Consider the following 22,915-nt stretch of genomic DNA (forward strand, 5'->3'; position numbering starts at 1 on the left):
GCAAACCCATGGTGATGGTCGGGGCCAAAGAAGAGGCGGGATTGCAGCAGCCACATACTGAGTCGGAGCCGGCTGGTAGGCTGAAGAGAGACAGTGACCCAGGGTATGCTGAAAGGGGGTTCCGGGTACCGCAGCCTGCGGCTTGGTCGCGGTGGGAAACAGGGAGCGGAGGGCCGGGGGGCTTTCAGTCGCCTCCAAACGCCCTGGAGTGTGGCTCCATTGACGCCTGTGCTCAGCGGGTCTCCAGCTCCAGGCGGGCGCGGACCGGGTGGGTGGGGACGGGCTACCGGGTGTCTGGGGACCGGGCGATGGGTGACTTTGTCTCCGGATTCCCGAAGGAGCCCCGTGCGGGCCGCCGAGCTGTCTACGAGGTCGGCGAGGCCCTGGGCCTGGCTAGCGCTCCTCGCGGTGGGCGGTGGCCGGGTCGGTGCAGGGGACCTGGGGTGGTTGCGTGGGGCGGGGCGGGGCTCTGCCCGAGGCGGGGGCGGCACGATGCGGAAGTGCGGGGCGGGCTCGGCGACCGGCGGGAGACGCAGCTCGGCGAGGGCTCAGACCGGCCGCAGCGCCCGGCCGGGGCTCCTGGCTCCCCGCGGGCGCACCGCAGACAGGTAGGTCCGGGAGCTGTGGGCTGTGCTGGGTCCCGCGCCCGGAGAGCGGTGGGAACCGTCCCGAGCTACTGCCGAGGCACTGCTTCCCCCCCGAGGCGGCCTGCGCCCCCCGGGGACGCCTGCCAGGAGGGCCGGCGGGGTCGCGATCCCGCTTCTCCGCGGTGGACGCTCATCGCAGGCAGCGCCCACCGACGCCAACGTCTCCAAGGCGCCCCACGCCTTGGCCAGCCCGTAGTGCAGGGCTCCGGCCGCCATCGTCCCACCGGCGCGGGGAAAGCCCGGAGAGGCGAGGGACGAGTGCGCATCACCGCTGCGCCTGGCCAGGGTCAAGGATGCGAAGCGCCCTGGCGCAGGGCCGCAGTCTGGCACCGAGGAGCGAGGCTCCGGCCCTGATCCTTTCGGCGCACAGCCCGTCCTTCCTCCCCGGCCGGCCGCAACTCACCTTTTCGAGTAAGAGGTTGAGGTTTCAAGCAGTCACCCCTCCCAAGGATCTTAAACGCCAGGACAGGAATTTGTGGAAACAGGGACTGGGGGAAGATGGTGTCAAATAGTGGCGCCACCCCTTGACTCGTGGCTCCAAAAGGACGCCAATTTTCTTAGCAATCAAGAAGAATCAGGGGCGCAAATGCTTGGTCTGGTTTCTTGACGGCCTGCCCCTAAACTTAAGAAGGAAACAACTAAGAATCTGAAAGTGGAGAAGTGTTAGCAGTGTGGCCGCAACGCAGGCGGGGAGATGGCCTGGGTTGGCATCCAACCGCAGCGCGGGTGTCTCCCAGACCCCAGGTGTGCCTCAAACCCCTAGAGGGCCCAGAGCGGGTACCTAGGAGCAGGGGTGGAAGTTGGGACTTCCCTAACCTCCTCTTGGCATAGCAGAATGGGGCATCCCCAACCAGAGGAACGGTCCAGGAACGGATACTAAGCCAGAACCCTGAGGTGACTTCAGGGGCTGACTCAGAGAGCCCCCACGTTCTGTCCCGGGTGGAGTCTGCAGGGATGATCACGAGGGACCTGCCTGGCCTGGACTCCAGTGTGGGGATAAGTGAATAGGACCAGAAAGGACGTGGGCTGCTGGGCTGACGGAGGAGGCTGGAGAAGCTGGGGGCCTTGTATCCGTCCCTACTCCTTACGCTCCTGGTTTAGGACTAGGAAAGAGGTAGGAAACCACCCCTTATAACTAAAAGTGCTGCTTCGGGGCTTTCCCTTGCACTCTGGCCTTCCCCCAACCTGCCCCTGGGAGGAAGCTGAGAGAGGGTTCTTCCTGCCGCACCTGCTGCCCCAGAATCTCAAGCCTGTCTGCACTCCGTAGGGGCAGGGCCCGGGTGTGTCACTCACCTGGAGAGGGCGGGACTTAGGCTGATACAGGTAACCCCTTGCAGGTTCCTTGAACTGGATGTGGGGTTTGAAGTTCTGCCTCTATTACTCCCGTTATGGCAGCATCTCCCCACCAGCCCTCGGGGGCTCTCAGTGATCTGACTGCCCAGGTGGCCTCTCCTGGGACTTCAGGACCCTGGGGTGAGCTGCGGGGGACTCCCTATCCCAGCTGGAATTCAAGGACTGCTTCTCAGGATGCATCCTGCCTAGTTATATGTGGGATGCTCCCTCGGGTTTTCAGCAGGCTGTACCCGTTTTGACACTTCCGTGGAAATGGTGGGGCTCTGTCGGTTTCTCCTTTACAGGTTGATAGTCACACATCTCAGTCTGGGTGTTGCGTCCATCTTCCTCCAAACCCAGAAGAAGGCAGCCATGTTTAGACCCTGGAATTGAGAACAGACAGACCTAGGATCAGACTCAGATCTAAGCCTTCTCTTGGGGAGAAGGGATCTTTTGGGGGGATGGATGCTGAAGTTGGTCCTACTCAGGGGAAGGATCCAGTGGGCCTAGCTGCAGGTGGAACCTTCTGTGGCTAAGTGAATGCACCCTTTCTTGGCCCTGGTGGCCTGGCTTGCTGGGGGGTCTTTTCTCTGTGTCCCTACTCCATCTGAAGGGACTGTCCCTTCCTAACACTGAGGCCAGAGTAACAATTTCAAAACCTTTCTCTGAATTAAACATCAGGCTGGGGCAGAAAGCCGCAGTGGTCCCTGGCTCCTTGATCCCTGAGGCATGGAGCAGGGGAGTGAGTCCTTCTGGTCTCCCTATTCATACCACCCTTGGCCAGCTACAGTCTGGACTGTGTGTGTGTGTGTGTGTTGGGGGGGGGGTCTTCAGAGTAACTTGCCTATCCTGGTGTCCACTTTCCTGTGGTCAGAACGGCCAGCTGCTCCCTCCATTCTAGGATCAGAGCTTCCTGAGGGCTATAACTAGAGACACAGGTAAAGGTCGGTAGGCTTAGAGCCAGGGAATGATCCAGAGATGGGCCTGCAGAGACTCTCACGAATAGTCTCTATGTCCCCTCCCTCCGTCAGCCCACAAGTCGGCCCAGTGAGTCAGATTTCTGAGTTGTCCCATTAGGCCACTTTCATTTCCCTTAGGTCAGGGTGGAGGCTGGTGTCGAAAGAGGAACTAAGCCACTGTCTTCTTAGGCTTGGGGGCAGGGCAGGGAGCCTTTCCACCCTCGCTGTCCAAAGCTGGCATTACTATTCACGGGTCACTGACAGTTGAGCTATGCACTGCTCTCAAGTCTGTAGAGCGACACTCTGCTGGCCTGGATGTGGCATGTAGCAGCCACAACCCAAAAGATACTGGGTCGGGGATTGCAGGGGAAACTGAGGCTCCATACTGCAAAACCCAAACAAGCCTGATCAATTTTATTCCTTAACTTGCGGAACAGTGACTCCTTTCTAAGGAGCTGGTGGCCCAGTGGCCTCCCTCTTTTCTGCCTCTGACTCTGGGTTCAAGAGTTCAAGACCAAAGGCCTGGACAGGGGAAGGTGAGACCTTCCCAGGATTGAGGACGGGTAAGAGGGAGCGCTAGACTGTTTTAAGTCTCAGGTTCTGTCTAGAAGAGAGTGAGCAGGTGAAGGGGAGGGCACCAACCAGGGTGCGTGTGTCCTGGGGACCTAACTCTAGGGAGGCAGAGACTGTGGCCTGTGCAGGGCTTGCCTCCAGTGGGGAGCTGGTAGGCCTTGGGCTGCACTTCCTGCCACCATGTGTGTGACCCAGGTCTGTAAACATTAGAGCAGTATTTCTCAACCTGTGGGCTGTGACCCCCTTGGGGATCAAATGACCCTTTCACAGGGGTCACATGTCAGATATCCTGCATAGCAGAGATTTACATTACAGTTCATAACAGTAGCAAAATTACAGCTCTGAAGTAGCAAGGAAACTCATTTTATGGGGGGGGTCAGCACAACGTGAGGAACTGTATTATAGGGTCACAGCACTAGGAAAGGTGAGAACCTCTGCTCTAGAGGCTTCCTGAGCACCGAACGATGTGAGAAAAGCAGCAGGAACCGAAGCTAGGACGTGGATGGCTTCAGGGTGGTGCCATTTAAGCTGGGTGCCCAGTGCCATTTGAGTGGATTAGTGGGGTTTCTATAAAGAGGTCAAGGGGGAAGAAAGCGTCACCCCTGAGAGACACTGAGGAGGAATACCAGTGTGACACGTGGTCTTAGCCAAAAGGCCAAAAAGTGATGGAAGAGCTCTGTGAGCTGGGTACGAACTCCCCACCCCCAACCCCATCCACACCGTCTGCTTCTGTCTGAAGCTGGCCTCTGTCAGAAGCCTGAGGTAGGACTCGTTTAGAGGATTTGTTGGGGATGGGGAAGGGCAGTTCGGGGGAAGGAGTTTGAGTAAGCTGCAGAGGGAAAGGCTGAGCAGTGACAAGAGGGAGAGGGCATGGCGGAAGAGCCAACCCCAGTGCCCATCACCCCGTTAGCCCACCGCCATGCAAGGGAGCCAGCTTTGACTGTGTGTGACTCCAGAGTGATGGGTGGCCTCACCTGGGACAACTGGGGTGATTCTTCAGTAAAGCAGCAGCTGGGTACTGATCGTACCTGGAAAACAGATGGTCCATTGAAGGAAGGGGCCCACAGTACCCACTAGCACAGAAATCTCCTTCTCCCCTAACAGAAATCATCGGTTGAGTGAGCCTTGTCGAGAAAGCTGAGGGTTGAAAAGCGGGCTTGACCTCAGATACCCAAATGGACTGGAGAGACATCCCCATGACTCCTCCACCCAGGGCATGGAGCATCTTGCTGTGAATCTGCTGAACTCCACTTTGCTTTCTCCTGCAGAGCCCTTTGCCATGAACCAGCCAGCCCCGGGGGTTGCCCCACCACCACGCCGCGTGAGGCTGAAGCCCTGGTTGGTGGCCCAGGTGAACAGCTGCCAGTACCCAGGGCTTCAGTGGGTCAATGGGGAAAGGAAACTCTTCTATATCCCCTGGCGCCATGCCACAAGGCATGGTCCCAGCCAGGATGGAGACAACACCATCTTCAAGGTAAGCCTTGTATAAGGTGCTGTCTAGACCTCTGGGGCAGCCCCTCCCCAGTAAAGAGATTCACAATCATCTCCTGGAGGTTGTCCATTCTGCCCGCTACAGGGCTCAGGGGATCCAACACCTAGGCACAGGATCACCTCTTCTAACCTGTAACCGAGAGCAGGGTGGACCTTCCTGTAACTCCTTGTAATGCTCCTTGCTCTTGACTCACTGTTACACACAGTTAGTACACACATGAGTGAAGCCACCAACTCAGTTTTTAAACACCAAATCTTTCAGTTTTTTTTTTTTTTTTTTTTTTTTTTTTTTTTTTTGGTTTTCCGAGACAGGGTTTCTCTGTGTAGCTTTGCGCCTTTCCTGGAACTCACTTGGTAGCCCAGGCTGGCCTCGAACTCACAGAGATCCGCCTGGCTCTGCCTCCTGAGTGCTGGGATTAAAGGCGTGCGCCACCACCGCCCGGCTCAGTTTTAGTCTCACTAAATGCCCAGCTGGCCAGACTCTCTGTTGTAGTCAAGGCTGGCCTTGAACTTGTAATCCTCCTGCCTCAGCCTCAAAAGGGCTGAGATTAAAAGCATGTACTGCCATGTCCAACAATCTCTAATCCTAATGCTGGACAGGCCCTACTACAATAGTTTTACGATAGAATATATAATTGTAATGTCTTAAGGTTTCTGTATGAGTATATGAGAGGCAAAATTGGAACGTAGTCATATTTTAAGAATGTTTAATGTGTTTTATTTTGAGATAGAGTCTCCCTGTGTAGTCTTGGTTGGCCTGGAACTCACTGTGTAGATTAGGCTGGCCTAAGACTTGTGGCAATCCTCCTATCTCTGCCTCCAGAATGTCGGGATTACAAGTATGTACCACCATGCCTAGCTGACTTTTCAAGGAAATCTTTATGCTAGAGATCAAGGCCAGCCTTGCTCATGCTATGCACACTTTTTGCCACTAGGGACAGCCCCACCCCATGTTTTATTTATTTATTATTTTATATTTCTTTTTTTTTTTTTTAAAGATTTATTTATTTAGTATGTATACAATATTCTGCCTACATGCCAGAAGAGGGCACCAGATCGAATTTTAGATGGCTGTGAGCCACCATGTGGTTGCTGGGAATTGAACTCAGGACCTCTGGAAGAACAGCCAGTGCTCTTAACCTCTGAGCTATCGCTCCAGCCCTATTTTATATTTCTTGAAATACTCTTACATAGCCCAGGCTGGCCTCAAACTTGATGTATAGCTGATTCTCGCCTTAGACTTCTGATCCTCCTGTCCTCGCCTCTGAAGTGCTTGGATGACAGATGTGTGCCAAGACATTCAACCCACACGTATGCTTTAATTTTTTCTTATTTATTTACTTATCTGTGAGGAGTGCGCAAGTACCACAGCATGTGTGTGGAGGTCAGAGGACCACTTGCAAGAGTTGGTTCTCTCCTTCCACAGTGTGAATTCCAGGGATCAGACTCAGCTCGTCAGGTCTTACAAACACTGTGGCAAGTGCTTTCTTTCATGTGTAGGCCATTTCGCTGGTCTACATGTATTGATTGATAACCCACGTCTTTTCACCCAGCATCAGGATTAGCTTTCCTTCCCAACATAGGTCTGCATCACTTTGCGTGACCACTGAGTAGCCACCAGAAGGATTCGGTATAACTCACCTAGTCTCAGTTTTTGGACACTTCAGACTGTTTGTGCTTCTCTGTTAGGAGGAAAAAAACCATAATTCCTCCTAAATTCTACCCTTTGTTTTAATGGTGGGTTTAGGTCTGGAGTCTGGAGTTTAAAATCGTTAGATCAAAGAGGTTCTGATTCTAAAAAACTTTGAAATCGTATTTTTTTAGCTTTTATACTTGATTCTTACCACAATTTGTGTGGATATTTCTAAATTCTATATAATTCTATCAGAATTAAGTTGCTAGTTTAAAGAGAAGAAACACATAATCCTGACGTCACAAGATTGCCATGCAAAATAATAAGATCAGTTGGAGGTCGAGGGTCAGTGGTAAAGAGAATGTGCTTAGCAGGTGTGAGGCTGTGTGTTCTATCCTCAACACAGCAATGACAATGATGCTGCAGGCCTATAATACCAGCATTTGGGAGATGGAGACAGGTGGATCAAGAGTTCAAGGTTATCCTCAGCTATTTAGCAAGTTTACGACCAGCCTGGGCTACATGGGGCCCTGTCTCAAAAGAACAAAACCAACAAGAATAATAACACCAGTCGTTGAAGCATACCCACATGTAGGCACAGTTCGGAGTACTTTAAAGGCTTTGACTCCCTGAGTCTTTCCAGGTACTGTCAAGGAGGGTCCAAAACAGAGGCAGCTTGATTTGGCCTGCCTGGCTCCAAACCCAGCCTGGCTCCAAACCCAGCCTGGCTCCAAACCCAACCTGGCTCCAAGTCACGAGCTCGTCTCTGCCATGTTTTCTTGTGCTCCTTTGAGTTGTACCTATGGCCTCCTAGCAGCAGCGAGCAGTACATAGACTTCATTGAGCCTGTCTGAACTCTTGAGGGCTGGACAAGGCTTGGTCAAATCCAGCTAACACAGACGAAGCCTTAGCAAGGCTTAGCCTGGTGGCCCAAATTCTCAGCAGTGACTCCTGTAGGAAAAGAGACTTGCTGGGGCCTCCGTGACAGGTACAGTTCCCTGTACTCTGCAGTCCTTTTTTCCTTCCGTAGGCCTGGGCTCAAGAGACAGGGAAGTACACCGAGGGGGTGGACGAGGCTGACCCAGCCAAGTGGAAGGCCAACCTGCGCTGCGCGCTTAACAAAAGCCGTGACTTCCGTCTGTTCTATGACGGCCCTCGAGACATGCCACCTCAGCCCTACAAGATCTACGAGGTCTGCTCTAATGGTCCTGCTCCCACAGGTATGATGCTTGGCCCTGTGCGACCACCCAGGGCTCCTAATGAGGATCTGGGAGTGGGGCAAGGGCTCCGGCTGCTGCTCCTTACCACTGCCCTTGTTTTGGGCTCCTGGCTTCGGGGGAGGTCTCTCTCCTGCTTCTTGATGCTTGGTCCTTTGACTCAACCGTACTTGGGCAGCTTTGTGCATCATGGAACCCCAGGAGATTGGGGCCATTTCTCTGGCTGTTCAGATGGAGCCACAGCCTGGCCCGGCCCCAGTTTTGCCACTGACCCCCTCTCTTGCTGTCTCCCTCAACGTGCAGAGTCCCAGCCCACTGATGATTACATTCCTGGAGAAGAGGAGGAGGAGGAAGAGGAAGAGGTGTGTGGGGCTGAGTGGTGGGAAGAGGGGCTGTGTTTACCAAGCTCCTGCACTAAGCTGATGGGGCTGGCTGGCCCTGGTGGGGGTCTCTGCTGCCCTGACCCACTTTAGGATTGAGCAGCCCTTTCCTCTGGAGCTCATGCTCTTCTGCAGCTCTTCTTCCGGTTGTCCTTTGATGATTCTGAAGAAGGCAGAGTGCCCATCTCGTCCCTCCTAGGGTTTTGTTGTTACAGTGTGTCAGGTTTACCAGATCTCCACAACAGTGAGGCTTGGTGGGTACTGCTCCCTGCAGAACGCACATTTGGAAATGGGGACTCTGACAGCTCTCATGACCTGCTGAAGATGGCAGATCTGGGACCAGCAGTGGGGGCTGGCCCCCACTGGACGGAAGCTGTGTCTGTTGAGCATTGTGTTCTCGGCATCGTGCCAGTTTACTAACCTGACCTGCCTTCCCTCATCCACTGCCTGTGTTTTCCCTTCAGCTCCAGAGAATGTTGCCAGGCCTGACCATCACAGGTGGGGCTGGGAGGTGGTGTGGTTGGGGGTCGGGTAGGGGGGTCTAGTGTAAGAAGTGACAGGTATCCTAGGTACTTGGGAGGGTGTTGAGGGAGGATAGGGGGGCAAGTCTGGGGGTCAGGCCTGGAAGAGTTCTTCAAGGTGGCATTGACAGCTGTGTTCACCACATCCTCTGCAGATCCTGTGCTACCTGGGCCTCCCATAGCACCCTACTCCTTACCCAAAGAAGGCGTCAAGTGGCCACCTGCTCTCCAGCCATCTGTAGGGCTGGGTCCCCCTGCCCCAGATCCAAATCTCCTGGCCCCTCCCTCTGGAACCCCTGCTGGCTTCAGGCAGCTTCTCCCTGAGGACCTGGAGCCTGGACCGCTGGCTCCCAGCCAGCCTCCTTCAGAACAACTCTTGCCTGACCTGCTCATCAGCCCCCACATGCTGCCTTGTAAGAACTCTGGTGGGCTGGGCAGGTTGGCAGGGCAGAGCGGTAGTGGGGATGGGGCAGGGTTGATACGGAAGGATGACAAAGAAAAGCTTCTAGGCCAGTCTTCCTGGGCCAGGGATAAACTGGGGAGGCTGGGCCTACACCTGACTGCCCAAAGAGCCATGGGGCTCACAGCCTGGGCAACTCGATGCTCTGCTCCACAGTGACTGACCTGGAGATCAAGTTCCAGTACCGTGGTCGTCCGCCTCGTGCCCTCACCATTAGCAACCCACAAGGCTGTAGGCTCTTCTATAGCCAGCTAGAGGCTACCCAGGAACAAGTGGAACTCTTTGGCCCCGTGAGCCTGGAGCAAGTGCGCTTCCCTAGCCCAGAGGAGATCCCCAGCGACAAGCAGCGTTTCTATACAAACCAGCTGCTAGACGTCCTGGACCGTGGGCTCATCCTCCAGCTGCAGGGCCAGGACCTGTATGCCATCCGTCTGTGCCAGTGTAAGGTGTTCTGGAGTGGGCCCTGCGCCTTAGCCCATGGCTCACGCCCCAACCCCATCCAGCGAGAAGTCAAGACAAAGCTCTTTAGCTTAGAGCAGTTTCTCAATGGTGAGGTCCATTCCATGCTCCTCCTGGCTGTCCCTCACTCAGGGTTCTAACCTCTAACTAGAGGCCTTAATCTTGATGCAGAACTCATCCTGTTCCAGAAGGGTCAGACCAACACTCCACCACCTTTTGAGATCTTCTTCTGCTTTGGAGAAGAATGGCCTGACCTCAAGCCCCGAGAGAAGAAGCTCATTACTGTACAGGTGTGCCCCTAGCCAACTGGGCTGTAGCTTCAATATTAGGAGACATGGGGCTGGATCTTTGGCCCAGGATAGAGGTGGGGCCCTCCGGGCCACGAGGACTTGGTTGCTAGGGCTGGAGGAGACAGTCCACCATCTGCCTCTGGATGTCTTCATGCCCAGCTTGATTGAACAGCCCTGCAACAATTCTCCATGCCCTCTTCCCTTTGCTCCCCAGGTGGTACCAGTTGCAGCCCGGTTGCTGCTGGAGATGTTCTCAGGGGAGCTTTCCTGGTCAGCAGACAGCATCCGGCTGCAGATCTCAAACCCAGATCTCAAAGACCACATGGTGGAGCAGTTCAAAGAGCTCCATCACATCTGGCAGTCCCAGCAGCGGTTGCAGCCCATGGTCCAGGCCCCTCCTGTGGCAGGCCTTGGTGCTGGCCAAGGGCCCTGGCCCATGCACCCAGTTGGCATGCAGTAACAAGGCTGCAGATGGTGGCTGTCCTGGGCTTCCTGGAGCAACTGTGGAGATTGGCATGGCAATGGAGTGGCCCCCGCAGGCCTGGCTGACTGCAGGGTTCTACCTCTGAGTCTCTTGAAAGGAGAGTAGGGCCAAAAAGGACATACAAGAGGCCTCAGGCCACATTCTCCCTAAAATTCGATCTGAGCACTGTCTTCCAGTGATTTCTCTAATCTGTTTGGCTCTGAAGAAATGTGGCCAGCAGCCCCAGCGGGAGGGAGGGAACATCACTAGCCCGAAGCTTAGATACACAGGTCCAGTTACCCCAGGGTAGCCAACTCTTATGGTTGCCCCACTTTCTCTAGCAAAAAGGGCCAAGGAGTGTTGGTGGGGCTTCTGCAAAGAATGGGCCTGATTTGGGGGTTCCCTAGTTTGTGCCTTTCTCATCTTCCTCTGACAAGGACATCACTGGACACTTGTGCTGACAGCTGCCCTCCTTCAGAGTCTAAGAAGCTGGGGTAGAAAGTAGATTTTAATATATTTTTGGATTAATAAATGTTAAAAGCAGATTTGCCCGTTTCGTGACTGTTTCCAGGGCCAACAGCTCCTCCGTTCTACCAGACTGCTCAGTTGTTGACTGGCCTTGCCTCAGCACCTGCTCTCCAGCGAGGTGCCTGGTACAAGGGTTGGGGAGACCTTGCTTTTCTGTCAGGCAGTCAGCTGGGCCTTCACGGACACTTATCTGGCTGCCTCTGCTTCGAGGAAGCAGACTGAGGCAGATGTGGACTTTTGAATGTGTGTTGTCCCAGAAGGGAGTAAAAAAGGAATTTGGATTCTAGCTACACTTCAGACCATCAAAATCTGGGATCCTTTTTTCTTTTTGAGACCAGGCTGGCCTTAAACTTGTGGTATTAACCAAAGCTGTCTTTGAAGCCCTGATCCTCTATCCTTGCCTCTATCTCCTAAGTGCTGGGGTAATCTATGAGCCTAATGGCTGGGGATGTAGCTCAGTGGCAGAGTGCTTGCACACGGCCATGTCTGATTCCATGTAGCACACATTCAAAATGAACAAGGTTTAGCTGGGTGTGGTGTTCCTGCCTGTAACCCCAGCACCGAGGAGGCTAAGTCAGGAAACTCAGGAGTTCAAAGCCAGTCTGGGACAGCCTGCCTAAAAGAGTGCAACGTGTTTAAAAAATAAGTCTTGTCTTCATGCATGTGCTAGCATTAGGATATTACACGAAAATTGGCGGTTCATCACTGGAATCTGGCTCTTAAGAATAATTTTCTAGTCCAAACAATGTTTTCTTTTTTCATTGCTACTCCAATCCAGGCTCCCTACTGTTATTTTGAAGTAAATACTAGAAACAACATTTCATGTATAAATATCCAGCACGTATTCTCCTAAAACATTTTTTGGTGGGGGCACTAAGGATGTGATCTAGCACTGAGCTGAATCCCCCGCTATTAAAGACAACATTTTTTCTTTTTAAAATCAAATACCCAGTTTATGGGGCTAGAGAGATGGCCGTCAGGAGAGTGCTGACAGGATACAACTTTGGATCCCCAACAACGTTACCAAAGAACAAAACAAAACAAAAGTCAGGCACTAATGTATATGTTGTCATCGGGAGGCAGAACAAGGGACTCTCCAGGGCCAGCCAGTCTAGGCAATCAGTGGGGTGCAGGTTCTATAATACCGTCTCAGGGAATGAGAGCAACTATGTCCACCACTGGCCTCCACCTGTACCCACCCAGTCACATGAACACATGCAGTAGCCACACACAATCTAATGTTCATAAATGTAAGGCAGTCAGAGAAGTTTTCATTTCCAGTAATGACCAAACAGCCTTGTTCCTGATTGTGCCTGTTGGGTGATATACTTGGCATGCTGCTGGAGCTGGATTCTGGAGTCCAAAGGCTTGACTGCATTCAGGTTTGGATTCTGACTACTGATTCATGAGTATTCATGAATAAAATAAGACAGTGAGGGCCAGAGAAATGGTGCAGCTAGGAAATGGACTTGCCATCCAGCCCAAGGAGCTGAGCTCAATCCCAGGAGCCCACATGGTAAAAGGGGGAGACAAGGTGTCCTGATCTCCACACGTGCACTGTGCTGCACACTCCCATCCCCCTTCACAACAGATACACATAATAAAATAATGCCCAAGAAGCTAGGTTTGCACATGCTTGTCTCTTCACATTTGCTAGGCACTGGCAAAAACGCCACGAGTGTTTAGGAATGTCTCATCAATAAGTATACTCCCAAATGTGATTTTTGTTAACGTGGCAGGTGAAAACTTGTATCTTATTTCCATTCCCTATTATGAGCAAGTATGAGGAGCTTTTCATATGGTTACGTGGGCTATGCAGAATTTTAAAACCTAAATGGAACCGATGAACTCAGTCAGTAAAGGCATGGTGCTCAAGCCTGACCTGAGTGTGGTGTCTAGAAACCACATATAAGTGGAGGGAGAGAACAGACTCCACAAGATCAGACTCTGATCTCCACATGTACACAGTGACATGTATGGTCCCACATCATACATACACAATGAAGTTTAAAAAATAAAATACATGCCTGGAGATGTAAGCTCAGCTATAGGATGGGTGCTTTCCATGGGAGGCCTTGCGTGCTGTCTCCAGCACTACCAACAGTTAAGTAAGGAGACAACCAGGTTTGGAACACACATATTCCTAGAACTCTGGGACGAGACAAGACAAGCTCAGAGCCATTCTGAGGCCAGTGAGACCCTGTCTCAAGATAGAAACCTTCATCCTCCACTTCCTACTAACACTTTAGTTAACTCTTTCCTACCCTTTTGGTCTTAGGACTCTACCCAAGATATTGTATTTGGTGGTTAAATTTTTACTTCTTAGGTCTGTGAGGTTTTTTTGTCATTGTTTTAAGACAGGGTTTCACTGTGTAACCCTGGCTGTCCTGGAGCTCACTGTGTAGACCAGGCTGGTCAGATCTGCCTGCCTTTGCCTCCCAAGTTCTGGCATTAAAGGCGTATGCCACTACTGCCCAGCCTATGAGGTTTTGATATTGGTGGTTTAAAGTAGAGGGCCACAGAAATGTCCCTCCTCTGGCCTCCCCGTGTGTGTGTGTGTGCCCCGCTCCCATGCACATATATGCATATATCACACACACTAATATGTCCACTATCTTTTTAGCTATGGCAATGATTTCACGGGTGTATCATGTCAAAGGTGATTGAACTAAGCTTATGTGCATATCTGTATGTGAGCACAGTTCACTCCCAGTTTATGTGCACACGTCTACAGGACGTGAGCACAGTTCACTCCCACTGAGGCTGCATGGAAGGTGAGACGCAGCAGGAGGAGCTTCGAACAGAAGACTCAGCAGTTCCTTGAAAGGCCTGACTCTAGGGCGGGACCTGCCTTTTCCACTCTGCTCGGATGCCTGTTAGGCTCCACGAAGGCTGATGAATGTAGGTGGACTAGCCAGGGTCATTTTGAAGCAATGAGGTAGTGAATGGAAGTGAATGGAAACAGAAAGAAACAAAGACTGGTAAAATTTTAAAAATTGTTTTTATTTTTTTGTCTTTTTTTTCCTTTTTTTTTTTTTCTTTTTGGTGCTGTTGATTTATTCTTGAGATGGCTACACCACAGGACAGAACTGTGCCCTTGTAATCTAATGGCAATGCAAGACCACACTCCCTCACTGAGATCTGTTCTGAGTTTCCCACTTCAGTCCCAGGTCCCAAGAAGTCAATTAATTTTCACACTTTTTATTAAACACAGGTAGTCCTGTAAATACATTTCCTCCATCCCCTCTTTTTTTTTTTTTTTGTCTCTTTTCCCCTATGTCTGTGGGTGAATAATTCACGAAGAAAAAGAAAGATTTAATACACATCTGTATCCTCTCCACCCGGCCCGGTTTGGTTTTTCTCCCCCAGGCTGATGACGAGTGTGAACTGGAGTGCATTCAACACGGTCAGGGTTGGGTTGGGCGCTCCGTGAACAGCAACTGTGGCCCTGGCTAGTTCTGACTATCTTCCCTGACCATGATGTAAGCAGAACAGGCGCCTTGTCTGGACACCTCTAAAGGTGGAACAGCTGGGTGTGCCTGGGTTCCTTCTAGTCATCTGTGTTTTAGGGAAGGAGAACAGAGGAGAGATGGCCGACTCTTTAATTCCAACTGTAGCTACGTTACTCATTTGAGTCCCACATATCCCTTAGGTAACATGCCTGTCTCACAGGAAGCCCTCACTCCTGTTCTGGGTGTGCACTCATGCTGGTGTGTGTCTATCATGTGTGTGGGTCATCTGCTACCAGGTGAATGTTACAGTTCTGCTTTCGTCTCAGCTTTCCTGTGTTGGTTTGTTTTTTTTTTCCTTTTTTTTTTCTTTTTAAAATTTCCTTAAATTATTTTTCCTTTTAGAAAGAAGTTCATCAGGAAACTAGTTCCCCTCCCACCGCGCCGGACAGGCTGCAGCCATCTTTAAAAACCGTGCTGTTTCTCCCTCACACCCCAAACAGGGACTCCTCAGGATGCCTCAGGAGGTTGAAGTTTCTCCCTGTCTGGCGGCAGTGAAGGCCCCTCTGCCACACCGGAGTTTTCTTGATTGTGGGACACAGTCTGGGTTGTTTTCTTCCTGTCTTCTAGTAAAAAAAGACATTCCTGACAAAAGAGAAGAGACAGTTGATAGCTGGGCTCCAGAAGACAGTGAGCAGGGTGAAACCCAGCCTTGAGGCAGTGGCGATGCTCTTGCTCAGGCACTCACTGTGGACTCTGCTGCAGAACTCTGGTTAACAAGCAAGCAAAACCAAAGCTTGGCCTTCCCCAACTTGCAATTAATTTCAAGAAAACATCAACTTCCCTAAAACTCCCGTGCTGAGCTGCAGACACTAAGGATGATGTAAAGGCTGGGAGGAGGCCAACAGAATTGAGCCTTCCATGCTAAACCACCAGAAAAGCTCTACTTTAGTCGGTTAAATATCAGGTTTTTATGTAAGATTTAGTTTTGAAAGAGAGCTTTGTTTACTAACAATGATTTAAACTCTATAGAAAGAGTGCTGAAGAGATGTATCATCTATTACAATGGCTAAAAAAAAAAAAGTGAGGAACCCGGTACCAGAACCCTACCCCTGAATTCCTCCTCTCCTAGCTTCTAAAAAGTCCTAGCATTTAACAGAGTGTCAACCACCTTTGACTTTCAATTTTCTTCTTTGTAAAATGAGCACAGAAGCAGAACCCTGTAGGAAGATTCTTTTTTGGTCAATGCATTCAACACACAGGAATGGTACCTGACACTCAGGGCTTGATGAACATGAACACTACATGAGCATCTACAGCTGCCTACAAGCAACCTTTTAGGTGTATCAGTGCTAGCTCTCAGACACATGAAACCCGACCACCTCAGATGATGTTATTACTCACTTAACAACTGACCTTTAGGTAATTTTGGTATGGGTAGACGCTACTGAACATCACCTTGACCTACTAATGCATTCATTACAGAAACAACCAGTAGTGCCGCAGATTCAGAATATTGCCTATTGGGTGGGTCAGTGAATGCTCCTTAGAGTGTCAAAGGGCGAGCTTAGAGAGTTGCCTTCTTTATCTAGGCAATAAACTGGTAAGCCCATTTTACCACCTAGTCATTCCTTTCCTTAGCTGAGCTTGCTTAGCTTCAGAATCAGAAGGGATTCAGAATCACATATACAGAAAGCTGACCATCAGGAGGCATCTAGAGGGACTGCTGCTTTCCTGCACCTCCCTGGCATTTCAATCGTAGAGACAGTAAGAACAAGCTGCTCACACATTAATTCTGGCAAGTCTGCCTTAGAAGATTAGTGCCAGGAATTATGGTCACCATTGTTCTCAGCAAAGCAGCAGAGGTTCAAAAGTAATGTCGTGATTGTTATACACACTTCTCAGGCTAGAAGAAGCTATGAGGGAAGGTATTTTTCTGGTGCATTCTGCAACAGTTACCCTCTATGGAGTGGAAAATGGTATCTAGACACATGGATGATCTGCCTGCCCTGGCCCAAGACAATCAAGGTCCTGGACACCCCAGCTGCTGAGATAGTTGAACACTAAGTTTTTGATTTGAGCTATGAGCCTTAAACATAGCCCCATTCTCAAGCCTCCCCAGCAGCCCAGAAAGAACTAGAAGCATATCAACTCACCTGGACGACAGGCACAGTGCAGGAGTGTGAGCGTGAGCTATCGAAACAACCGGGTGAAGTCTCGCAAGGCCCAGCAAACTTGCTTACATTCCTCGGCACTAGAAGAGAGAAGGTGGGTGGGGTGGTGTCTGACTGAAGATCAAAGAGCTAACACACCGAGGAGTAAGTATAATGCTGAGGCACAATGAAGAGGGTGCCAACTCTGCCAGAACTGACTTCTCATGCCTGACATCTTCCCAGAACTCGGGGTAAAAATGGAACTTCCATAAATGAAAATAACTATAAGCTTGGTGGCTCTCAAGGAATGGACTTTGGAGACAAACTGTTTAGGGCTCATTCCTAGCTCTTGTGTCTTGGGCAAGACACCAATCTTTGCCTTAGTCTCCTCATCTATTAGCTACTTCCTGTTACTCAAGAGGATCAAATCCATTCACATAAATAAAACATTTATAACAAATGGGAGTTTCTATGACAATACTTGAAGCTCCCGATATAAGTACAAGGAACCCAGGAGCCCTCAAAGGAAGATGGCCAGCAGGTTCCCACAAGGCTGGGGACATTTGACCTCTATGAGGCGTGCTCACCTAGGGCCCCCCTTCCTTGTTCTCCTTCAAAGACAGATTCTGTTGACAACGCCTCGTCTGGTAACTAGGACTAGCAGCCACTGACTGTCTAGTGAACAGGATGCGCAGGATATCTCCTCTTGGAAGGAGGAGGAGAAAGGAAAGGGTTAACATGTGCGGAAAAGGAGAAGGACGAACAGGACTTGGTTCTCGAAAAACTGAGATGCCCCAGTGTGATGGAAACCCAACGCTCATCTGACTCTTCCCTGAGGCAAATTCCCTTCTTCTGGACCCTCCCAACAGCTTTTCTAACTGAGTCTGGGGCTGAGCTAAAGCAAGAGAAAGGAAGTATTTCTTAACACATTCTCCTGACGCCCTCTCCTGACCAAGAAACTCAGGCACAGGAACAGAGCACAACTCAGGGGACTTGCTATCCTGTGCTGGTTAACTAGCAGACGGGTAACTGTTTAGAGCTAGCAATCGAAAAGGTATCAAATATCTATCTATAGACTCCCCCACCAAGTATAAAGGTCTAAAATAATGATGAAAACCTAGATTCAGACTCCAGGAGTTGACAACAGAGTATCTCAGAAATTTTCTTCTAGTTTTTCTCCACCATAAACATGTAATGGATCAATAACACCATCTGGCATAGTGGGTATTGAACCGAGAGTCTTGTGCATGCTGTGCAAGCATTCGACCACTGAACTATACGCCTAGCGCCTCTGCTGACTCAACAAGCTTTGCTAACAACATTACATGTTTCAGTCTATCTGAAAATAAACAACACATGCTAAGGAAGCAGTCAAGTCCAGGCAAGCTCATGTCATTCATGTTCTCGACGGCAGGAGGGAGGGCGAGTAGCTTACCAGAGGCTGCCGTGTGGTGTGTTATTACAAACGACTAAGAGAGGGTACACAAGCACCCCCAAAATGCTGGAAACTCAAGATTCTTTTATTATCCTAGTATCCTATATGTTTGAAAATTTACCCATTTCAATTGAGATCTTTCAATTTAACTTAGTCGGAGGAAAACCTCTGTCTCGAGCCTCTTTTTTGAGAGTGAGAAAAAGAGCATTGAAATTAAAGTGCTGAGCATGATGGTGCACGCCTTTAGTCCAGCACTTGTGAGGCAAAGACAGGAGGAGCTCTCTGAGATCCAGGCTAGCCTGGTCTACATAGTAAGTCCTAGGCCAGTCATGGCTACATAGGGAGATCCTGTCTCAAAAAACCAAACCAACCAACCAACCAACCAACCAACCAACCAACCAACCAACCAAACCCCAAATAAACAAACAAATAAATAAGGTTCAAACACAAGAGAACTCTGGTGAATGGCAAAGTGAGTGTGATGATTTGAGTAAGACTGCCCCCATAGGCTCATATATTTCAATGCTTAGTTATCAGTGAGTAGAACTGTTTGAAAGGATTAGAGGGATTAGGAGGCATGGCCTTGTTGGAGGAAGTGTGTCACCGAGGTTTCAAAAGCCTATGGCAGGCCCAAGCTCTCTCTCCCTACTGCCTGTGGATGAGAGTGTAAAGCCCTAGGGCCATGCCTGCCTGTGTACTGCCATGCTCCCAGTGGTGGTTTGAATAAGAATACTCCCCATAGGCTCATATATTTGAATGCTTATACACCAGGGAGTGTGGCACCATTTAAAAGGATGAGGAGGATAAGGAGGTGGGGGCTTGTTGGAGGAAGGGTGTCACTGGGGGTGGGCATTGAGGTTTCAAAAGCCCATGCCAATCCCAGAGTCTGTCTGTCTCTCTCTGCTTAAGAACTAGGATGCAGAACTCTCAGCTACTTCTCCAGCACCATGTCTGCCTACATGCCACCGTGTTCCCCACCAAGATAATCATGGACTAAGCTCTGAAACTGTGAGCAAGTCCACAATTAAATGCTTTATTTTATAAGAATTGTCTTGATCATGGTGTCTCTTCACAGTAAGAACAGTGACTAAGATAAAAGTTGGTACCAGGGATTGTATTGCTGCATTAGGCCTGACCATGCTGTTTGTTGGAGGAGTATGGAAGACTTTGGAACTTGGGACAAGAAAACTGGTTGGACACTTTAAGCAGGGCTTAATGGGTCATCATGGTAGGAACATGGAAGACAGTAGAGCTGAGAGCAATGTAGACTATGACCTCTCAGCTCAAAGTTTCAATGGAGAAGAATATTAGTAAGTGGCCTACGCACCATTCTTATGATCTTTTTTTTCCCTTTTTTGTTTTTTTGAGACAGGATCTGTAAAGCCCTGGTTGTCCTGGAACTCACTGGCTGGCTTTGAACTCACAGAGATCTGCCCGCTTCTGCCTCCCAAGTGCTAGGATCAAAGGCATGTGCCATCACTGCCTGGCTATTCTTGTGATATTTTGGAGAAGACTATGTCTGTTTTCTGTCCTTGTCCAAAAGTCTGTCTAAGGCTAAACTGAAGAATTTTTACATTATTAGCATTGTCAGAATAGATTTCAAGACTAGTATTGACTCTGTCCTGTGGTTATTTGTGGTCACTCTTATGCAGACCTATAATGAAAAGGATCAAGCTGAGCAAGGAAAAACACAAAATGTACAGTTTGAGGAGAAAAGGAGCACCAGGAAGTGTAATGGAGCTAAGTCCAGTGTTTAAGGAGATAAAAAGTTTAAAGAAAAGCCTGATGCTAAATGAATAAAAGGAATGGTGACCTCAGGGCAAGGCCTTACCCAGATAAGGTTCCAATTTGGGAAAAGGAATTAAAGAAAAGCTTAAGCAGTGAAGGGAACCATCAACAGAAAGCTGACACAAATGTATTTGAATTAGGAGGCCAAGTTCTAGCTCCAGCAAGCAGCAGCACTTGGCAGCTTTGGCCCCATGGTTCTGGCTTTAAAGTTAAGGATACAAGAAAGGAGTTGTGGAATCTTCCCTCTAGGAAAGACAATGAGGCCAAGTGTGTGTCAGGGGTGTCCCTGCATGGAGGTCCAAAGAGACCACTGCAAGAAGCTATAGAGGTGAAGCCTGGATTGTGTTGGAGACCCCAAGATATTGGAGATGCCAGAGTAGTGTGATGCCCATTGAAGAAAGACACCAACAGGGTGAGGAACCAGCCCGAGAGAAAAGTGTGTTGCAGTCAACAAAGCTGAAAAGAGTTGGAGATCTGAAAAGTGCTTTGCTATGAGACATGGAGATGCAGAGTCTGGAGTTTGCCCTGCTGTTTTTGGTCCAGTATCTCCTCACTATGCTCCCCTTTCTCCTTTTTGGAACAGTAATGTATATTCTGTGCCACTGTATGTTGGAAGCATGTGATCTGCTTTTTCATTTTGATTCTACAGAGGGTTACAGTTAAGAGACTGCCACGAGTCTCAGAAGAAACATTGGACTTTTAAGCAGTCTTGAGAGTATGAAAGACTATGGGGACTTTTGAAATTGGACTGAATGCATTTTTGCATTATGATATGCCTACAGGCCCATGGGGACCCAAAATGATAATGGACCAACCCTCTGAAACTGTAGCAAGCCCACAATTAAATGCTTTTCTTTCTATGAGTTACCTTGGTCATGGTGTCTCTTCACAGCAATAGAACAGTGACTAAGATAGTAAGCATGGCATAGGTCTCCAATCAGCTGCATTTCTGTCCCCAATTCCATCAGTGACTGACCTGGGTGGCAAGAGCTCCAACTAATTTTGAACTGAAATGGCCTTGGTGGGTAAGCCCACAAGAAATGATTAAAAAGCTCAATGAAGAGATAAAACAAAAATACTCCTCCCCAAAAAAATCAAAACAAACATTTAAAAAGCTCCTTCAATGTTAACACTACTTTCTTACCTTGGTTCTTATGGCACTGACTAGTTTCCGCTCTGATTTTATTTTCCAACTCCTATTACTTTTCTGAGTTCCATTTTCTATATTCTAGTCCCATAATTCCAAGTCTTCTCTCAAATATGTTTGTGGCCACTATTTCTCAAGCCTCATAACCCTAGTCACGTGCTGAGAAATTCTATCCGGTGCCTTGGTAGGTAATGACAACCTGACCAGTCAGACACCCCATCTGGTGTCTAATTCCAATGCCAACACTTCCATGTTCAGCATGTTTTAGCTTTAAGAGTGTCATGTATGGTAAGATGTCATGTTAGGCAGTTACACTAAGATGGAGAAATGGGAAATAATGGCAGGATTTCTTTTAGTCTTCATCAGTTTGAGCTAGTGATAGCTTATCACGTGTTTTTTAGAACGAACTTGTATTCTAGGTTGATAAAGCTCAGCTTTATTTTTTATTTTTTTATTTTTTTTGGTTTTTTGAGACAGGGTTAAGCTCAGCTTTCTTTAACTTGACCATCTAAGAAAACTGGAGAAGTAATTACCATTTGAAAAGCAGGCTGGGACTTGCTACAGTGAAGCTGAACCAGTTCACCCTCCCTGCTAGGACGGCAAACAAAACAGCATGTTGAGGCAAGAGTTAGAGGACCTTAAAACCAAAAGGGAGACTGAGTCATGCACGGGTTCAGGGGTAACACACACAAGAGAATTACTAAGAGAAGGTAAGCAACTCAAACCCCTTTTTAGCTCAACATTACACCTACACACACACCTACACACCTACACACACACACACACACACACACACACACACACACACACACACACACACACACACCAATCTGCCACAGCCTGCTCTGGGAGCTGCAGAACTTGTTCGGCCATGAAGGTCAAGGCAGCTTGGTTCAGTTGCCTTCTCACTGAGCAAGGATAAGGACACAGTTATGCATGATATTGCTTTACTTGCAGCCTTTTCCCTTGCCCCTCTCTTGAATCAGAATGATGTCTGTGACCTTGATTTCAGACTTACTCATTATTCTAGCCGTCATATATTAGCCCCATCAAGAGCATATGGGCCTGTGGAGACATATTCCAGAATGTGTGGGTGGCTGTTGTAAAGTTGGCAAGAGACATGCCCCAGCTAGTTTTGCAAATAGGCAATGACATTCTGGCAGTTTCTTTTCCAAACAAAACGGAGTTAAACTTCACGGATCATCTATAATGTATGGGAGCTTTGGGATTCCATTTGGCATCTCTCAATAACCTTATAGGGTAGAACTAACCTTATTTAAAGAGGAATTACCTGAAATTGAAATAACAACATAATGACAAGATTCAGACCAACAGTCTCTGGAGGATTTCCCTAGGCTCCCATCTGCTTCAAGGAAATTAGAGCCAACAGATCATGGTTTCTATTGACCAGCAAGATGGAGCAGAGAAACAGAAGCAGTGAGAAGCAGCTTCTCCTGAGACCGCATGCACATGAAATACCACCCATACTATAAAGCACAATGAAAGGAAATCAAATCATTCTGTAAGGTCACCCCAGTCTATATATGCTTACCTGGTACAGGGGATTCCCCACTTTGGAGAAATGTATCACAAAAGCCAGTTATTGTGCTAATTTTCAGCCATGCATATCAGTTGATACAAAATTAAAATACCAGTTAGTTCTAGGGCATGACCTTTAGTCACTTAATAAGCTACAAAATAACAGCTCTCTCTCTTTCTCTCTCCAACTTTTAGCTAAGACAAAAATCTCACATTATAGTACAGGGTGACCTGAAACTATATAGCCCAGGTAGGCCTTGAACTCAGAGTGATCCTTCTGCTCCAGCGCCCCCCATCCCCTTTTGAGACAGTCTCGTGTAGTTCAGGTTGGCCCTGAACTCCTTATGTGGCTGAGGACATCTGTCACCTTTGTACTTCACCTTCCCAGTGCTAGGATTACAGACATAAGCCACCACACCCAGCTCAGAGACTTAATACTGTTAAGTTATCA

At 49.2% G+C, this 22,915-nt stretch overlaps 2 protein-coding genes across 9 annotated transcripts in view; one reads left to right on the top strand and one right to left on the bottom strand.

Annotated features, from left to right (window-relative positions):
* The first annotated feature begins 17 nt into the window (after positions 1-17).
* On the top strand, positions 18-10,970 carry Irf5 (interferon regulatory factor 5). Of its 8 annotated transcripts, none has more exons than XM_052722286.1 (10): positions 840-1,761; positions 1,985-2,120; positions 4,780-4,985; positions 7,666-7,855; positions 8,156-8,214; positions 8,697-8,730; positions 8,909-9,166; positions 9,370-9,762; positions 9,844-9,962; positions 10,177-10,970. In XM_052722286.1, the coding sequence occupies exons 2-10, from the start codon at positions 2,036-2,038 to the stop codon at positions 10,420-10,422; spliced, it is 1,590 nt and encodes a 529-aa protein (XP_052578246.1). In that variant the 5' UTR covers positions 840-1,761; positions 1,985-2,035; the 3' UTR covers positions 10,423-10,970. The 8 variants fall into 8 exon arrangements, with proteins under 8 accessions (XP_052578254.1, XP_052578250.1, XP_052578252.1 ...); XM_052722287.1 differs by having other exon boundaries at positions 2,043-3,501; positions 4,616-4,985; XM_052722289.1 differs by lacking the exon at positions 1,985-2,120 and adding an exon at positions 3,376-3,501 and having other exon boundaries at positions 840-1,714; positions 4,616-4,985.
* A 3,964-nt stretch (positions 10,971-14,934) lies between these two features.
* The window catches only part of Tnpo3 (transportin 3), an 83,062-nt gene continuing 75,081 nt past the window's right edge, over positions 14,935-22,915 (bottom strand). The window contains exons 22-23 of the mRNA XM_052722285.1: positions 16,559-16,656; positions 14,935-15,047 (exon numbers count right to left, since the gene is read on the bottom strand). Of these exons, the coding sequence (XP_052578245.1) occupies positions 16,596-16,656 (61 nt within the window). The 3' untranslated portion in view covers positions 14,935-15,047; positions 16,559-16,595. The remainder of the gene's footprint in view (positions 15,048-16,558; positions 16,657-22,915) is intronic.

Source organism: Peromyscus californicus, unplaced genomic scaffold, assembly GCF_007827085.1.
Source record: "Peromyscus californicus insignis strain IS unplaced genomic scaffold, ASM782708v3 Scaffold_6__1_contigs__length_162567912, whole genome shotgun sequence".
NCBI lineage: Eukaryota > Metazoa > Chordata > Mammalia > Rodentia > Cricetidae > Peromyscus > Peromyscus californicus.